Source organism: Anneissia japonica, unplaced genomic scaffold, assembly GCF_011630105.1.
Source record: "Anneissia japonica isolate Jap-2015-1 unplaced genomic scaffold, ASM1163010v1 scaffold287743_len2803612_cov181, whole genome shotgun sequence".
Classification (NCBI taxonomy): Eukaryota; Metazoa; Echinodermata; class Crinoidea; order Comatulida; family Comatulidae; genus Anneissia; species Anneissia japonica.
This window is the reverse complement of record NW_022733259.1, coordinates 710,346-726,018: the sequence shown is the minus strand read 5'-3', so window position 1 is coordinate 726,018 and position 15,673 is coordinate 710,346. Positions and strand designations below refer to the sequence as shown.

At 34.5% G+C, this 15,673-nt stretch overlaps 1 protein-coding gene across 1 annotated transcript; it reads right to left on the bottom strand.

The window, feature by feature from the left end:
• Positions 1-882: 882 nt before the first annotated feature.
• LOC117116003 (ZP domain-containing protein-like) lies at positions 883-6,873 on the bottom strand. Its single transcript, XM_033259932.1, has 5 exons — positions 6,820-6,873; positions 6,003-6,409; positions 4,910-5,012; positions 2,264-2,426; positions 883-1,897 (listed from the first exon to the last, which is right to left on the bottom strand). The coding sequence occupies exons 1-5, from the start codon at positions 6,871-6,873 to the stop codon at positions 1,719-1,721; spliced, it is 906 nt and encodes a 301-aa protein (XP_033115823.1). The 3' UTR covers positions 883-1,718.
• Positions 6,874-15,673: the final 8,800 nt, after the last annotated feature.

The following is a 15,673-nucleotide window of genomic DNA, read 5'->3' as shown; positions in this document are numbered from 1 at the left end:
AAGATGTATGTCATTGTATTTTAATAATGTTTTATTGGATTCCTTAAACTAAAGATAGGCATTAACACAAAGATCATGATAATGTGGGCACTTAATGCCTTTAAACTGCCAAAATTGTTTTTTGGTGGCCATTTTGATTTTTTCCATTTTCGCCGAACGGTTGGAGTGACGTCGTGGTTCCCTTGAGCAAAATAAGAAGTTTTGGAAAGTGACGTAACAATATTTTTAGTAATAATATGTGAGCATGTCTTGTAAAAGTAAAAGTGAGTTGTATATTCATGCATAATTGCACCAGAGGGGGCAACAGTTAACCTGAGATGGAACGTTCGGTTTGAATATCGATGGAAGGAGGGAGTTGCACAATAAATGATAAGTTGATTTTCATTTTTATAAACAAAAACAAGATAGCACAATTATTCAGTGATGTAATCGGAATAGGTCCCCAGAATCAACGTTTTTAAAGCTCTGAATGCCAAAGGATGTATAACAACTTATAACAGGAAAACGGATGTTAAACGTACGTTTGTATTTTTTCCAATGATCGGCAACATATACTATAAATATTTATATATTTCATTTTTAAACTATATTTAGAGGGTGACTCTTTCAACTTACATGATACTGAGGGCCCTTTTAAAACAACGATATCGAAATGATAAGACTTCATAAACCAAGTCTCATTAATCATAAACATATTTATTTATGAAGCTTAGGAAATCATGTGCCGTCACAGGATTTGAACGCAGGAAACGGGGATTGGAAGGCAAGCATCTTAAATACTAAGCTACCTCTCCACTACATAATGTTCATCAACATCATACTCATCTTTTAAGTTCGCTCTTATTGTTCATCTTTAAAGTATAAAAGAATGCGTGCAATAACTATTTGCTTAAATTATTTATTTAAAACGAATTGATATCAATTCATACACAAGTATAATTTAAGAAACCAACATAAATTCAGATGTCCATTTACCAGGCTTACATCAAGACAACAATTCATTAAAGTATATGGTCCAAAGTTATGGAATTTTATTTCTGAATTCCAAGGTGTAACATCTGCTGCAAACACATTAAAACACTTCAAATCAAAACCTAAACTGACCTTTATTGAAACCTAATACGGTAATCCACGTAAACTAAAACTAATGGAAGCGCCAAAACACAATAATGATGATGATAAGTAATATTAATTGTTATTTTTTATAATAAAATTAATTAGAGTAAGGGAATTGAATTACATTTGTAGATAATCAGAGAAGAAACATTATGTTTATGTTATTTATACAAATGAGTGTATATTGTCCATGTTTAATGCAGCTTTTGCTCTCTTTAAAGAGGGGCGAGAGTGACGGGCTCATAAGTGATTCTTTATCGTCCCTTGACCATGTTTTATGCAACTGTAGGCCTAACTTTGATTTGTTTTTCCATGCATGTTTATAAATGGTCGAATAAATGTTGAATAAATGAAAATGAAATAAATAAAGAAAATTAACATTTAAATTTTTTAATATTGGTTATTTTCATTTAGAATACTAATGTATTTTCAAATGTACTTTGAAAAACCTCTGCCCACACTATAAAATATTTATGTGACAAATAAATATGGGTGTGATATGACATCAATATGACATCATTATGCCCATATATGGGCACATCACACAAAAAATTATTAGTGTGCACAGAGCATTGGAAACTAAAAATGATATGTGTGACATTTTATTCGATATCCTGTAGCAAGGGTTGATAGTGATTGTTTGTCTGAACAGGCTGGCTTTGTTTAACTACGTAAACAGCAATCCCAGCGATGAGAATAAAGTTCATAGCAAAGAACATTGCAGTGATAAGTAGCGTACTCGAATGGTCTTCGGTAATAGTAGATGATTTGGCTTGTGAGGCTGGAAAAACAACATTCATATTTCATTAATACAAGAATTAAAATTTTTGAGTTTAGTTGTAAATTATTTTCATTTTCGGTGTGAATAATAATAGTAGTAATAATAGTAATTTTAATAGATAATAAGAATAATATTAATGAAATTACTGTAATTATTACTAATGATAATGATAATAAAGATAAAGATGATGATGATGATGATGAGGGTCGTTTAATAAAAAAAAAAAGAACCACAGTACGGTATGTTAAATCTCTCCACTAAAATCATATAAGTTTCCAAAATATTATTGTTTCATTGTAGCAGACTGATGGCAAATATAAGTATCGTGTACAAAATATTTCTTGTTTTAATTCTCAGAATACCTACCTTCATTAATTTCTGAATCTACTTGTCGCAGAAACAATGGTCCTTTTGATAGTTTTTCTTTCCCAAATAGCTTCATTGGAGAGCGTCTGTTACGTTGTCCACAAGTTCTGGTACACGTTGGATCAGTTGCATTACAGAGAGTCATCTCACAATGTACGTAAACCTTAAACACAATAATCAGAGATTAAAAACCATCACCTGTATATCTATACCAAAAAATGCCATTTAATTGCACGCCGGCCGGAGTGCTTCCAGTCCGCCGGCCACAATTTCACTCACCCCGACTCCGCTTGGCCTAGCCAAGCCAAAGGATCCGTTTGAGTTGGCTCTGTAGGCAGTAGCGGCCGGAAAATATATAGGCCTAGGCCTAAATAACATTCTGAAATCTGCATAATAATAACAATAACAATAACACTAATAATAGTGATTTAAATTTTCAGATCTTTGTATTTTCTTTTTTCCGGATTATTATTATTATTATTATTATTATTATTATTATAAACCAATGTCAAAACCTTCAAGTAAATACAAATGAATCAATTGGTGAAATAAATAACTGTCGAAGTACTGTAGCTGAAGTTACTGAGGTGAGCAATGTATGATATAAAATAATTGTATATATAATTATGTAAAAACTATAGTTTATAGCTTGTTAATTTTTTTCAATTATAAAAATCAGATACATTAACATACTTAGATGGGTTAAAAATACATAGACCTATGCTCGAACAAGTAAGAGTGTATCACAGTAGACTACATGCCATGCATATAATAAGCCTAATGTATTAATGAAATTTCAGTTCGTAAACCTTCATATTTGTGGATTAAATGCATTGTACAGTATTTACACGAAACGTCTATAATTACTATTTTTTTATACATTTCTTTAAATGTTAACAAATTTAGGGAGACCCACGCCAACTAGGCCTCCCTCCCGAGTTGAATTCGCCACTGCAATCCATAATAATTTCATTTAGTAAAATCAGTCAAGGACCTTGATTCAGTCATGGCTATCGGTAACTTTTCCGTCGATTTATAATCAGGTGGTGCTGGGTAGGAACAGCAAGATTTCTTGCGCCATTACAAGATATTTGATCGCAGTAGGAAGTTTCTATAAAGAGACTGTAGTCCAGTGGTGGCTTTAGGGAGAAGGGAAGGGACCAGCTAACTTTGGCTTTGAATTTAGGAAGATTGAATTGCGCCTATGTTTATTAATTGAGTGATAATGAATGCAAAATAATATTTTAAAAGAACAACAGGAAAGAAGCATAGATAGGCTTAAATTATTATCTGAAAACTATATAATGATAAATGTCATTATTATATTTTACATTAAAAAAAAAAATATTCAAGAGGTCAAGGTTGACATTGCATCATGAACTACGTGATTTCCAACATTTCTTTATATGAATAGAGTAGAATAGTAGGCCTATTTCAAATTTACCGATAGCAAAAATTTAAACAATCAAATATCAGTTATTATTATATACATTTTAAAATGTCAGCGAGTATTTTACACTATTTGCGAATAAAATATTTTTATTGTATTAGCTACAATTTTAGTGTTTGATAGAAATAAGCATAATACTACAACATAGCTACTATCCAACAGTGAGCAATGCAATTATCAAAACACAATTTCAGTTTACTTCCGTGTTTACATTCCGGGACGTGACGTACGAATTTGTGTATGTACGTATGTGTTGCTTAACAGAGTACGCGCAGGTAAGTTTAGTTAATCATGGTTTAACCAATCAGATGCGCGTGCGGCAAATCAAATTAAAGCGCTTTGTAACCAGGACACTGCACACATATCGTAGGCAATCTAGAGCGTAACAACAGCCCAGTGCCCTTTTTAGTGGGTGTATTTTGGTATAAACCTTTTGTATGTTGTGTAGATAAAATTTTACTATATATATTCATGGGAAAAAGTTTTGTCGGAATTATGTCCAACTTCGGTGTTTCAAATCACTCTTTCTGGAGGACTATCGCCTTTCCTTCGGAGAGGTGAGGTTAAATACTGTACAAGTAGGCCTACACTTCAAATTATCATAAAAGCACTGAAAAATTACTTTTTCGAAGCAAATGGTCGAGAGTCCGAGTATAGTCAATTATTGTACAAATAATGAATGTTCATGAGTCTATCTTTCAACGAATGAAAATATTTTTCCCATTGCACGAATAAAAATTTTTTATTAAGGTAGATTCACACCGAATCCGAATTCAGTTTGTATGCCTAACGAAAAGAAAAAAAAAATGAATCAGTGGTAGAGAATAGAGGTGCGTAGTAGACCCGCATCGAAAACGTTCTACGAATTTCGGTTCGTATCGAGTGTGAATGCAGCTTTATTCGTTTTATAACACACATAAAATTCGCCTAAAACACCTAAAGTACATCCTTGTCATTTGATATTTTATGAATAGATTAGGTCTCCCTTTCGACTGAATGGAACCAATGCAAACATTGCATTTGTTGGAGGTGTACAATGGGACAAAACGAATGGAACAAAATATGTTCGGATGGAATTAAATTTTCATAATTGACGAAATGGCGGAAATAACTAATGTCACGTGATACGAAATATACCAATCAAATTATAAGATTCTATTAAGGCTCGTTATAAAGTAAATTAAAATAAGGTTTACCAGATATTCGCCTTGCACAAATCTGAATGTATCAAGCTGAAAGTACACGTTTTTATTATCGCCTCGAGATTCTGCAAACGATGTAGTGTCGTCAGAAGGGCAGCTATACAATAAAATATAAGATGATTATTATACTATATATATAACGACAAACTGTTGTTGGCCCATAGATAGTCATGATGTAACTTAATAGGTAATGTGATGGTATCATGACCATATTTAGGCATATCGCTTGGTTTTGTCAAATGCAACGTGATAGTCTAGACAGGGCTTTAAATCTATAACACATTTTTAAGGCCTGCGCTTTACATTATTATTACCCCGGTCATTAGATTAGCGGTGGTGATAGAAATTTGTCGACAAGGGGTCCAGAATAAAAATTCCCTTGTAGGGTTCACGGAGAGAGTTTTTATGGCATGTGTGGTCCAAATTGTTCTTTTAGACCAGTGGTTCTCAACCTTTTTGCATTCGCGCACCCCACTGGATCCCCATGTCCAAATAGTACTCATTGTCCATATGCCAACAATAAGATTAGGCCTACAGATAGAAGATGATTCGCCACGAAAGCACAACATTAAACAGTGGTGAATCCTGGAATTCGAAATAGAAACCACCTCAGCCCACCATGGTTGGGGCTGAGGTACAAAATTGTTTATGTCTATGCCACTTCTAGATGGCCGCAAAATGGCACTGTCAGACTCTTCTTCTAACTAGCAGGTGATTTTATTCGTAGATTAGTTTGTTTTTAAGTGTGTAAGTATGATTGATTCGCATGCCAAGTGAAATTAGTACCCTTATTTTGCTTCGTTTTGCCGTACCGTAACTCTTGTTTAGGCCTACCTGTACGCCTAGCCGATACGCAGTGTGGCTCAGCAAAGTTTTGCATTTCTGAGCATGTGCAGATTGTGCTTATCTGGCTCATTAGCATAACAATACCAAACATAAGGCTAATTCAAGTTAGACGGCTTAAACCAGCCTGCTTCCTATCCTGGTTAAAAGTCCTTAGTTACACGTGCACATATTCCTGGCCCTGTTCTGATTGGTCAGTTGTTAATTGTTATTGAAACTCCGGAAACGTTTATTATTAACTAACCTGTATTGGATGAGATCATATCTTGGTGATGTAAATTTATCTGAGCTTGTCGTAGCAACACAAGAATCAATATATAACTTGACGTCTTCAGTGTAAGAAGTTACATGGGCTCCCAAGTAGATTGTCTGTCCAATATCGACAACAACTGGATAATCATTGTCACCGTACGGAAGAGTGAAGTTCCCTTCTTGATACATGTCTAAAGCGAAAGAGAAGTTTCCATCGCTCTCAACTGCATCTCCAATTAGTGAGACCTCTTGCGTATCAAAGTTTATTGATGACTCTCCCGAGTTCTTTAGGTTGCACTTAACTGGAATTACAAGTTGGTGTTCTCTGGAAGTGATATCACTTTCGCCTTTTCGCTTTAGAATCACAGAATTTGAGTACTCGACATAATTCCCTGAAAACTAATAATATAGTGTTATAAATTGGATGTAAATTTTAGAAGCACTCGCGAAAATCCCCCAGCCAACACAAGACGCGGGATGCATGTAGGCCTATGTTTTGTTATGATATTTATGTGAAAATAGCATAGCAAATTGGGGTTTATTAAATTCATCTGATTTTTTTGCAGTACCACCCTCCCCAAAAATAAAAACATCTTGGATCTGCCCCTGATTACATGGTGCACACGCCTATAAACTGTAGAGGAGCTAAAAAAATAATAATGCAAAAGAATTCAACATGTATGTTCTTAAAAGAACAAGGTAGTGAACACAACCTTAATTGCTCCTGTCGAAAAATCATGAAAAAATACAAATGCCTACAGACTGTAGAGAAGCTACAACAAGTAAATATCTACATTCATTCAACATACCTGAACCTGCGTTCCACATCTGTCATACCTTGTTATAAACAAGAGCCACGACATGCCGTCTTTATTTACTTGTCCAATAGAAGTACAGCTGATATTAAGCAAATGAGGAGGAAAGTGACTTTGATCGATGATGGAGCTATCGCCTACTAATATAGTCATGTGTGTGTCGTCACACTGTACATCTAGAATTTATAAAATATTTTAAACGATACGGTATATCAATCAATCATCAGGGGCGGATTTAGGGGGGGGGGGGCCGGCCCGGCCTTGTCATTTGATATTTTATGAATAGATTAGGTCTCCCTTTCGACTGAATGGAACGAAAAAAATGATAGCCCAGAATGCCTCAAATGTTATGTTCGGGCGTCTAGAACACTAAAATTTCGCGGGGCCATGCCCCGGACCCCCTACAACAGTGTTGTCTCAATCAGCCCAACTTTCGGCCCCCCCTTTTGGACATTTCTGGATACTCCCCTGATCATGGACATTAACACACTGTAAGAACAACGTTAAACTTTAAAAGCTCAACAAAATTTTATTCCACTTTTGGTGACGCGATTAAAATTTAAATACGTTTAGCCACAGGTTAATGTGGCTCTATATAAAACACCTAAACACTTGTATTACTTAAAAGGGCAAAAAAAGCGGAGGAAAATTTGCGTTTAGCTTTGTGTTGTGTGAGTGAAAAACGGTTGGGTTGCACCGGGACGACAGAACCCACCAAAAATGGTAACAAATCAAATGACATATTCTATGATATAATATTTTCAACCATTCATGGATAACGTAATTGAAAATAAATTGTAAATATAAATATATTTAAAACTTAATAGATTACCTGCTAGAACATCTTCATCTCCTTGTGGAGTGGTCAAATCTTCATCTTGATGTGTGGTCAAATCTCAATAATAATAATAATAATAATAATAATAATATTGAAGCAGCAGCTGTAATAACTAATAATAATAACAAAAATAATAACAATAACAATAATAATAATAATATAAATAATAATAATTATAATAGGATAATATTGAATTTTATTAATAATAATATTAATAAAACATTTTTAACAGTGTTGTTCACATGCTAAGTTTCAACATCACAATTTTATAATTGAAGTCTAACATTTTACCTTGAGTCGTCACCTGCGTTGTAGTTGATGCAGCAGCTGTAATAATAATAGTAATAATAAAATAATAATAATAATAATAATAATAATAATAATAATAAAAATAATGATAATAGTAATAATAACAATAATTATAATAGGATAATATTGAAGCAGCAGCTGTAACACCTAATAATAATAATAACAAAAATAATAACAATAACAATAATAATAATAATAATAATACAAATAATAATAATAATAATAGGATAATATTGAATTTTAATAATAATAATATTAATAAAACACTTTTTTAACAGAGTTGTTCACATGCTAAGTTTCAACATCACATAATTTTATAATTGAAGTATAACATTTGTGAGGTCTCACTACAAAATGAGTCTCATCGAGTCAAAATAAAAAAATGAGTAAATATTAAATTTTGGTAGATCACGTTATAAGCTTTAATTTGGTCTTTGAATGGCTTCCCTAGGATAAGTAGAGATGTCAGCATTTAAAGTTTAGGTGTATAGAACCAGGTTTTGAGTAAATCGGCCTCAAAGATAAACTAACCTGTACAAATAATAGGACTAGAATTACAGAATGTGCGAAAAGAACACTGTTTTAGTAAGAAAATTCACTTAAAAACTACACAATTAATAAATATAAGTATCAAGTTATTCAAAAACATTAAAATCAAAATTTTGTAAAAATGTTGCCTTTGACCTATTTTGGTGAATATCTCAATATGATTTCACCAACGATGCGTCTCATTTCGTGGTGAAACCTCACATTATTACCTTGAGTCGTCACTGGCGTTGTAGTAGAAGCAGCAGCTGTAATAATAATAATAGTAGTAATAATAGTAATAGTAATAATAATAATAGGAATAGTAATAATAATAATTATTATATTAAAATAAAATTGAAGCAGCAGCTGTAATAACTAATAATAATAATAATAATAATAATAATAATAATAATAATAATAATAATAATAATAACAATAATAATTATAATAATAATAATAGGATAATATTGAATTTTATTAATAATAATAATAAAACACTTAGAAAAAGTTTAACATTTTACCTTGAGTCGTCACCTGCGTTGTAGTAGAAGCAGCAGCTGTAATAATAATAATAATAATAATAATAATAATAACGATAATAATAATAGTAATAATAGTAATATTATTTAATAATAACATTAATAGTAATAATAATAGGCCTAGTAATAATAATAATAATAACAAAAATAATAACAATATTAATAATAATAATATAAATAATAATTATAATAGGATAATATTGAATTTTATTAACGATATTAATAAAACACTTTTTTAACAGTGTTGTTCACATGCTAAGTTTCAACATCCCATAATTTTATAATTGAAGTTTAACATTTTACCTTGAGTCGTCACTGGCGTTGTAGTAGAAGCAGCAGCTGTAATAATAATAATAATGTCATTGTAGTTAATATTTTGAGTGTCTTTGCTGAAGCTGTAGTCCTTGTGAGGAATTATTGTGCAGTGTGATCAATGGTGGATCCAGAATGTTTCAAACGGGGAACAGGGGTGGGAGGTGGGGCGCACAACAGTTTTAGAATAATTTAATAAGCAAATAGCACATATGTTGCATTGAAATTTAAAAAAAATTAGTGGCAAAACGGGGCAGGCAGCCCTTTCCTGTGGCATCCCTCTGGCATCCCTCTCTCCCCTACTGGATCTTCCCCTGTTGTTTTGGGCTACCCTCTTGTAAGTGAAAGTACAGCAATATAGATTTTACCTTGAGTCGTCACTGGTGTTGTAGTAGAAGCAGCAGCAGCTGTAATAATAATAATAGTAGTAATAATAGTAATAATAATAGGAATAGTAATAATAATAATAATTATATTAGGATAAAATTGAAGCAGCAGCTGTAATAACTAATAATAATACTAATAATAATACTAATAATAACAATAACAATAACAATAACAATAATAATAATAATAGGATAAACAATAATAATAATAATAATAATAATAATAGGATAATATTGAATTTTATTAATGATATTAATAAAACACTTTTTTAACTGTGTTGTTCACATGCTAAGTTTCAACATCACATAATTTTATTATTGAAGTTTAACATTTTACCTTGAGTCGTCACCGGCGTTGTAGTAGAAGCAGCAGCTGTAATAATAATAATAACGATAATAATAATAGTAATAATAGTAATATTATTTAATAATAACATTAATAGTAATAATAATAGGCCTAGTGATATTAATAATAATAATAATAATAACAAAAATAATAACAATAATAATAATAATAATAATAATAATAATAAAAATAATAATAATTATAATTGGATAATATTGAATTTTATTAATAATAATATTAATAAAACACTTTTTTAACAGTGTTGTTCACATGCTAAGTTTCAACATCACATAATTTTATTTTTGAAGTCTAACATTTTACCTTGAGTCGTCACCAGCGTTGTAGTTGCAGCTGTAATAATAATAATAATAATAATAATAATAATAATAATAATAATGTCATTGCAGTTAATATTCTTTGCTGAATACTGTAGTCCTTGTGAGGAATTATTGTGCAGTGTGATCAATGGTGGATCCAGAATGTTTCAAACGGGGAATGGGGGTGGGGGGTGGGGCGCACAACAGTTTCAGAATAATTTAATAAGCAAATAGCACATATATTGCATTGAAATATTAAAAAAATTAATACTGTAAAAATAATAATAATAATAGTAATAATAATTATTATTATTATAAGTCGATCGTGACGTCATTACTGTAACTCCTAATGTTATTTGCCTATTCCCCGCGTCCACTAAATTTTCTATTAGTGGACGCTCGGCTTGATTTTTGATTTTTTTTAGGTTCGTGTGCAAAAAAAATTCCTCATTTTTTTCGTCACCGTAATACATCGCGCACAACGATAAAAATTGAATTGTAATTGAAAATTACTTTCGTAAAACAAGCTTAATTAGAACCCGAAGAAAGTAGTATTTCAAATTCAATATTAAGTATGAACAATTAAGAAATTCATTGAATGAATGGACCCTCATAAACACAACAAACTGAACGTTTAATAGGAATATTCTAGATCGCACCTATTTTAAATCAAGGAACAAATTTAGATGTAGGCCTACACGACCAGGCAGGAGGCCGCCAGGGCCTCCTCCTATTACTACTAGTCCGTAGCCTAGCCTTGTTATGAAATCATCGCACGATTTTACCTGTCTGCATGATGCACCGACCAAAAAGGACGTCAGTGACTGTATTCTCTCTCGAATGCTGAAATGTTTATTTCTTTGGCGAAAGTCTATCAAAATAGTATTACAAACAAGTTCTTTCTAACAAAATAGTTATTCATCGTATCCGTACTGTACTGCTGATGTGTAGTTAATTAAACCAAAGCAAAGATACTAGAACTAGAAATTGCAAATTGCAAGTGAAGTGCTGCGAAGTACAACTGCATATAAATGTTCTTCGAACAAAATTATTTATGCGAGTCAAGTGAAAATAATGAATAATAAAACTATAACAAATAATATGAGACACGACCCATTGTCTATATTAGAACACTTCTCTTTGGGTAACAAAGTCGTAATTTTTCATTTTTGTCAAAAAGTGTCTATAGTGTGGTGAATTATAATGTGGTTTAGGTTTTTTTAAATAAAGTTTCAAAAATTTCTATGTATGTGGAAAATGTAGTTGATTACCAAAGGTTACAATTTTTACTTTGAAGACTGCATGGTCTAGGAAGTGTACATTTTTTTTATGGGGCAAGTTTCCAAGGGCGGGTTTTCTAGGGGCGAGTTGACTGCCAAAGAGTGTTGCCAAAGTGCGAGCCAGCGTGTTATTTGATCACAAGTGCGAGACATTGTATGTTGTCATGACAAGATACAATTTGTATTATGTCGACTTGTCAAGATAATCTATCTCGCCATGACAACATACAACTTTTACTATGTCGACTTGCCAAGATAATCTATCTCGCCATGACAACATACAATTTTTACTATGTCGACTTGTCAAGATAATCTACCTCGCCATGACAACATACAATTTTTACTATGTCGACTTGTCAAGATAATTTATTTCGCCATGACAACATACAATTTTTACTATGTTGACTTGTCAAGATAATCTATCTCGCCATGACAACATACAATTTTTATTATGTCGACTTGTCAAGATAACCTATCTTGCCATGACAACATACAACTTATATTATGTCGACTTGTCAAGATAATCTATCTCGACATGACAACATACAATATGTATTATGTCGACTTGTCAAGATAATCTATCTCGCCATGACAACATAACATTTTTACTATGTCGACTTGTCAAGGTAATTTATCTCACCATGACAACATACAACTTTTATTATGTCGACTTGTCAAGATAACCTATCTCGTCATGACAACAAAACATTTTTAGTATGTCGACTTGTCAAGATAATCTATCTCGCCATGTCGACATGATATTTATATTATGTCGACTTGACAACATAATTATCTTGACAAGTCGTCAAGTCGAATGGCACTTATGTGCTTCCGTAGATTAGTCTACAAACGTCGCCTAAAGTAATTGATTTTACCCGGCAGAACGAAAGAAGGAAACTCCGCTCTTCTGTCGTCTTATACCCATTTCACACTAGCAGAAAATATTACAACTTTTAACAATTATTAGCAAGGCAATTCAACAGAAGGACGCACATCTCGGGACATCAAAGGTTATAACTCTGGCATCGACATTGAGGCGCACGTGCGTCCCTACACGCTGAACGTAACAAAAACCATAACAACCAGGCCATAAACCGTCAGCGTTGTACGTGACGATTTACTCACGCGCGTGTTAGTTGCCATAATAATCGCGCGTCATGCGGTGATTACAAAGGCCTAATGATATTTTGCACTAACATTAGACTGAAATTATATTCTTTCATTTCAACATCAATTTTACCAAAATTGTGGTGAATTGTCGTTCATAAGACTCACTTCGCAGAAAAAATTAATAAATGTTCTGTATATACTCAAATGTTCGTTTTCGGCACCTTATGCCAACATTGTCAAAATAACAGATTAATGTCACATAAGAACATGAAATTTTATAAAATTCGTAAATTTTAAATTGCTATAACTTTTCATTTTCCTGGTCAATTTTCACAAATCAAATTGCAGTTTATAGAAGCATTTAACAAGCTCGCGGTCAAAAAAAATCAGATGTAACAGGCATTGCGAAGTAAAAGTACCCAAAATTAATAAAATAAAAACTAACACCATGAAACGAATGGCACGCATAGACTAATAATTGACGGCTGTACTCGCAACTAGTATCGGATTGTCGATGCCACAGTAAAGATCAAAGGACTGTACGCACGCATTATGTTCGAGAGCGGAGATGTGCGTCCTTCTGTTGTCCTTGGTCTAAGGCTACGTTCAGACCTGTGAGATACGCTAGGCGTACGTTAATCCATGGTGTAACTAGCGAGATGTCCAGACTGGGCGATTAATGAACGCTAGCGCAAGTATTCGCGCGAAATATTCGTATTCGTAATTCGCGCATTTTATTTTCTGTTTACATCTAGGTTTATTTTGATTGGTCAAATCTTGGCTGAGTTCAAAATCACCGATGCGTGACTGTCGTAAATCAGTGGCGTACGCTAATCTGGGGTCTATTGCTGGATTACCGTACGCCAGTGATTGCGCGATAATACTGGCGTTCGCTACGCCGCGCACAAGTTCACACCACTCAATTAACGTTACGCTAGCGTAAGTCGTTGTGTCTGAACATAGCCTAAGGCTACGTTCAGACCTGTGAGATACGCCAGGCGTATCTAACGCCAGGCGTACGTTAATCCATGGCGTAACTAGCGAGATGTCCAGACTGGGCGATTAATGAACGCTAGCGTAAGTATTCGCGCGTAATATTCGTATTCGTATTTCGCGCATTTTATTTTCTGTTTACATCTAGGTTTATTTTGATTGGTCAAATCTTGGCTGAGTTCAAAATCACCGATGCGTGACTGTCGTAAATCAGTGGCGTACGCTAATCTGGGGTCTGTTGCTGGATTACCGTACGCCAGTGATTGCGCGATAATACTGGCGTTCGCTACGCCGCGCACAAGTTCACACCACTCGATTAACGTTACGCTAGCGTAAGTCGTTGTGTCTGAACATAGCCTAAAGGCCAACTCAGACAGCGTCGGCCGACGCAGCCCGACGCGATTTGTTGTCGCGTCAGGTCTGTGTGAGTTGAACGCAGACGCGATGGTGTGCGTCGGGGGCAGTCGCGTAGTAGAATATTAAACGTTTCTAATATTTCCAAGATATTTGGCTACGTTCAGACTTATCAGATACGCCAGGCGTATCTAACGCCGGGCGTACGTTAATCCATGGCGTAACTAGCGAGATGTCCAGACTGGGCGATTAATGAACGCTAGCGTAAGTATTCGCGCGAAATATTCGTATTCGTAATTCACGCATTTTATTTTCTGTTTACATCTAGGTTTATTTTGATTGGTCAAATCTTGGCTGAATTCAAAATCACCAATGCGTGACTGTCGTAAATCAGTGGCGTACGCTAATCTGGGGTCTGTTGCTGGATTACCGTACGCCAGTGATTTCGCGATAATACTGGCGTTCGCTACGCCGCGCACAAGTTCACACCACTCGATTAACGTTACGCTAGCGTAATTCGTTGTGTCTGAACATAGCCTTTCTCACGACGGCTTAAGACTGTCCCCGACGATAAATCGGGTCGGGCTGCGTCGGCCGACGCTGTCTGAGTTGTCCTTAAGGCTACGTTCAGACCTGAGAAATACGCCAGGCGTATGTTAATCCATGGCGTAACTAGCGAGATGTCCAGACTGGGCGATTAATGAACGCTAGCGTAAGTATTCGCGCGAAATATTCGTATTCGTAATTCGCGCATTTTATTTTCTGTTTACATCTAGGTTTATTTTGATTGGTCAAATCTTGGCTGAGTTCAAAATCACCGATGCGTGACTGTCGTAAATCAGTGGCGTACGCTAATCTGGGGTCTGTTGCTGGATTACCGTACGCCAGTGATTGCGCGATAATACTGGCGTTCGCTACGCCGCGCACAAGTTCACACCAGTCGATTATCGTTATGCTAGCGTAAGTCGTGTCTGAACATAGCCTTAGGCTACGTTCAGACTTGAGAAATACGCCAGGCGTATGTTAATCCATGGCGTAACTAGCGAGATGTCTAGACTGGGCGATTAATGAAGGCCAGCGTAAATATTCGCGCGAAATATTCGTATTCGTAATTCGCGCATTTTATTTTCTGTTTACATCTAGATTTATTTTGATTGGTCAAATCTTGGCTGAGCTCAAAATCACCGATGCGTGACTGTCGTAAATCAGTGGCGTACGCTAATCTGGGGTCTGTTGCTGGATTACCGTACGCCAGTGATTGCGCGATAATGGCGTTCGCTAGTACGCCACGCACAAGTTCACACCACTCGACTAACGTTACGCTAGCGTAAGTCGTTGTGTCTGAACATAGCCTAAGGCTACGTTCAGACGTATCTAACGCCGGGCGTACGTTAATCCATGGCGTAACTAGCGAGATGTCCAGACTGGGCGATTAATGAACGCTAGCGTAAGTATTCGCGCGAAATATTCGTATTCGTAATTCACGCATTTTATTTTCTGTTTACATCTAGGTTTATTTTGATTGGTCAAATCTTG

What these genes read in the sequence shown, in the direction of transcription:
- LOC117116003 (XM_033259932.1), bottom strand. Translation starts at nt 6,873, where the DNA reads ATGTCGTGGCTCTTGTTTATAACAAGGTATGACAGATGTGGAACGCAG. An exon ending in GATGTGGAACGCAGGTTCAG is followed by an intron (nt 6,410 to 6,819) that starts GTATGTTGAATG and finishes CTATATTATTAG; the next exon opens with TTTTCAGGGAATTATGTCGA. An exon ending in TATGATCTCATCCAATACAG is followed by an intron (nt 5,013 to 6,002) that starts GTTAGTTAATAA and finishes TTTATTGTATAG; the next exon opens with CTGCCCTTCTGACGACACTA.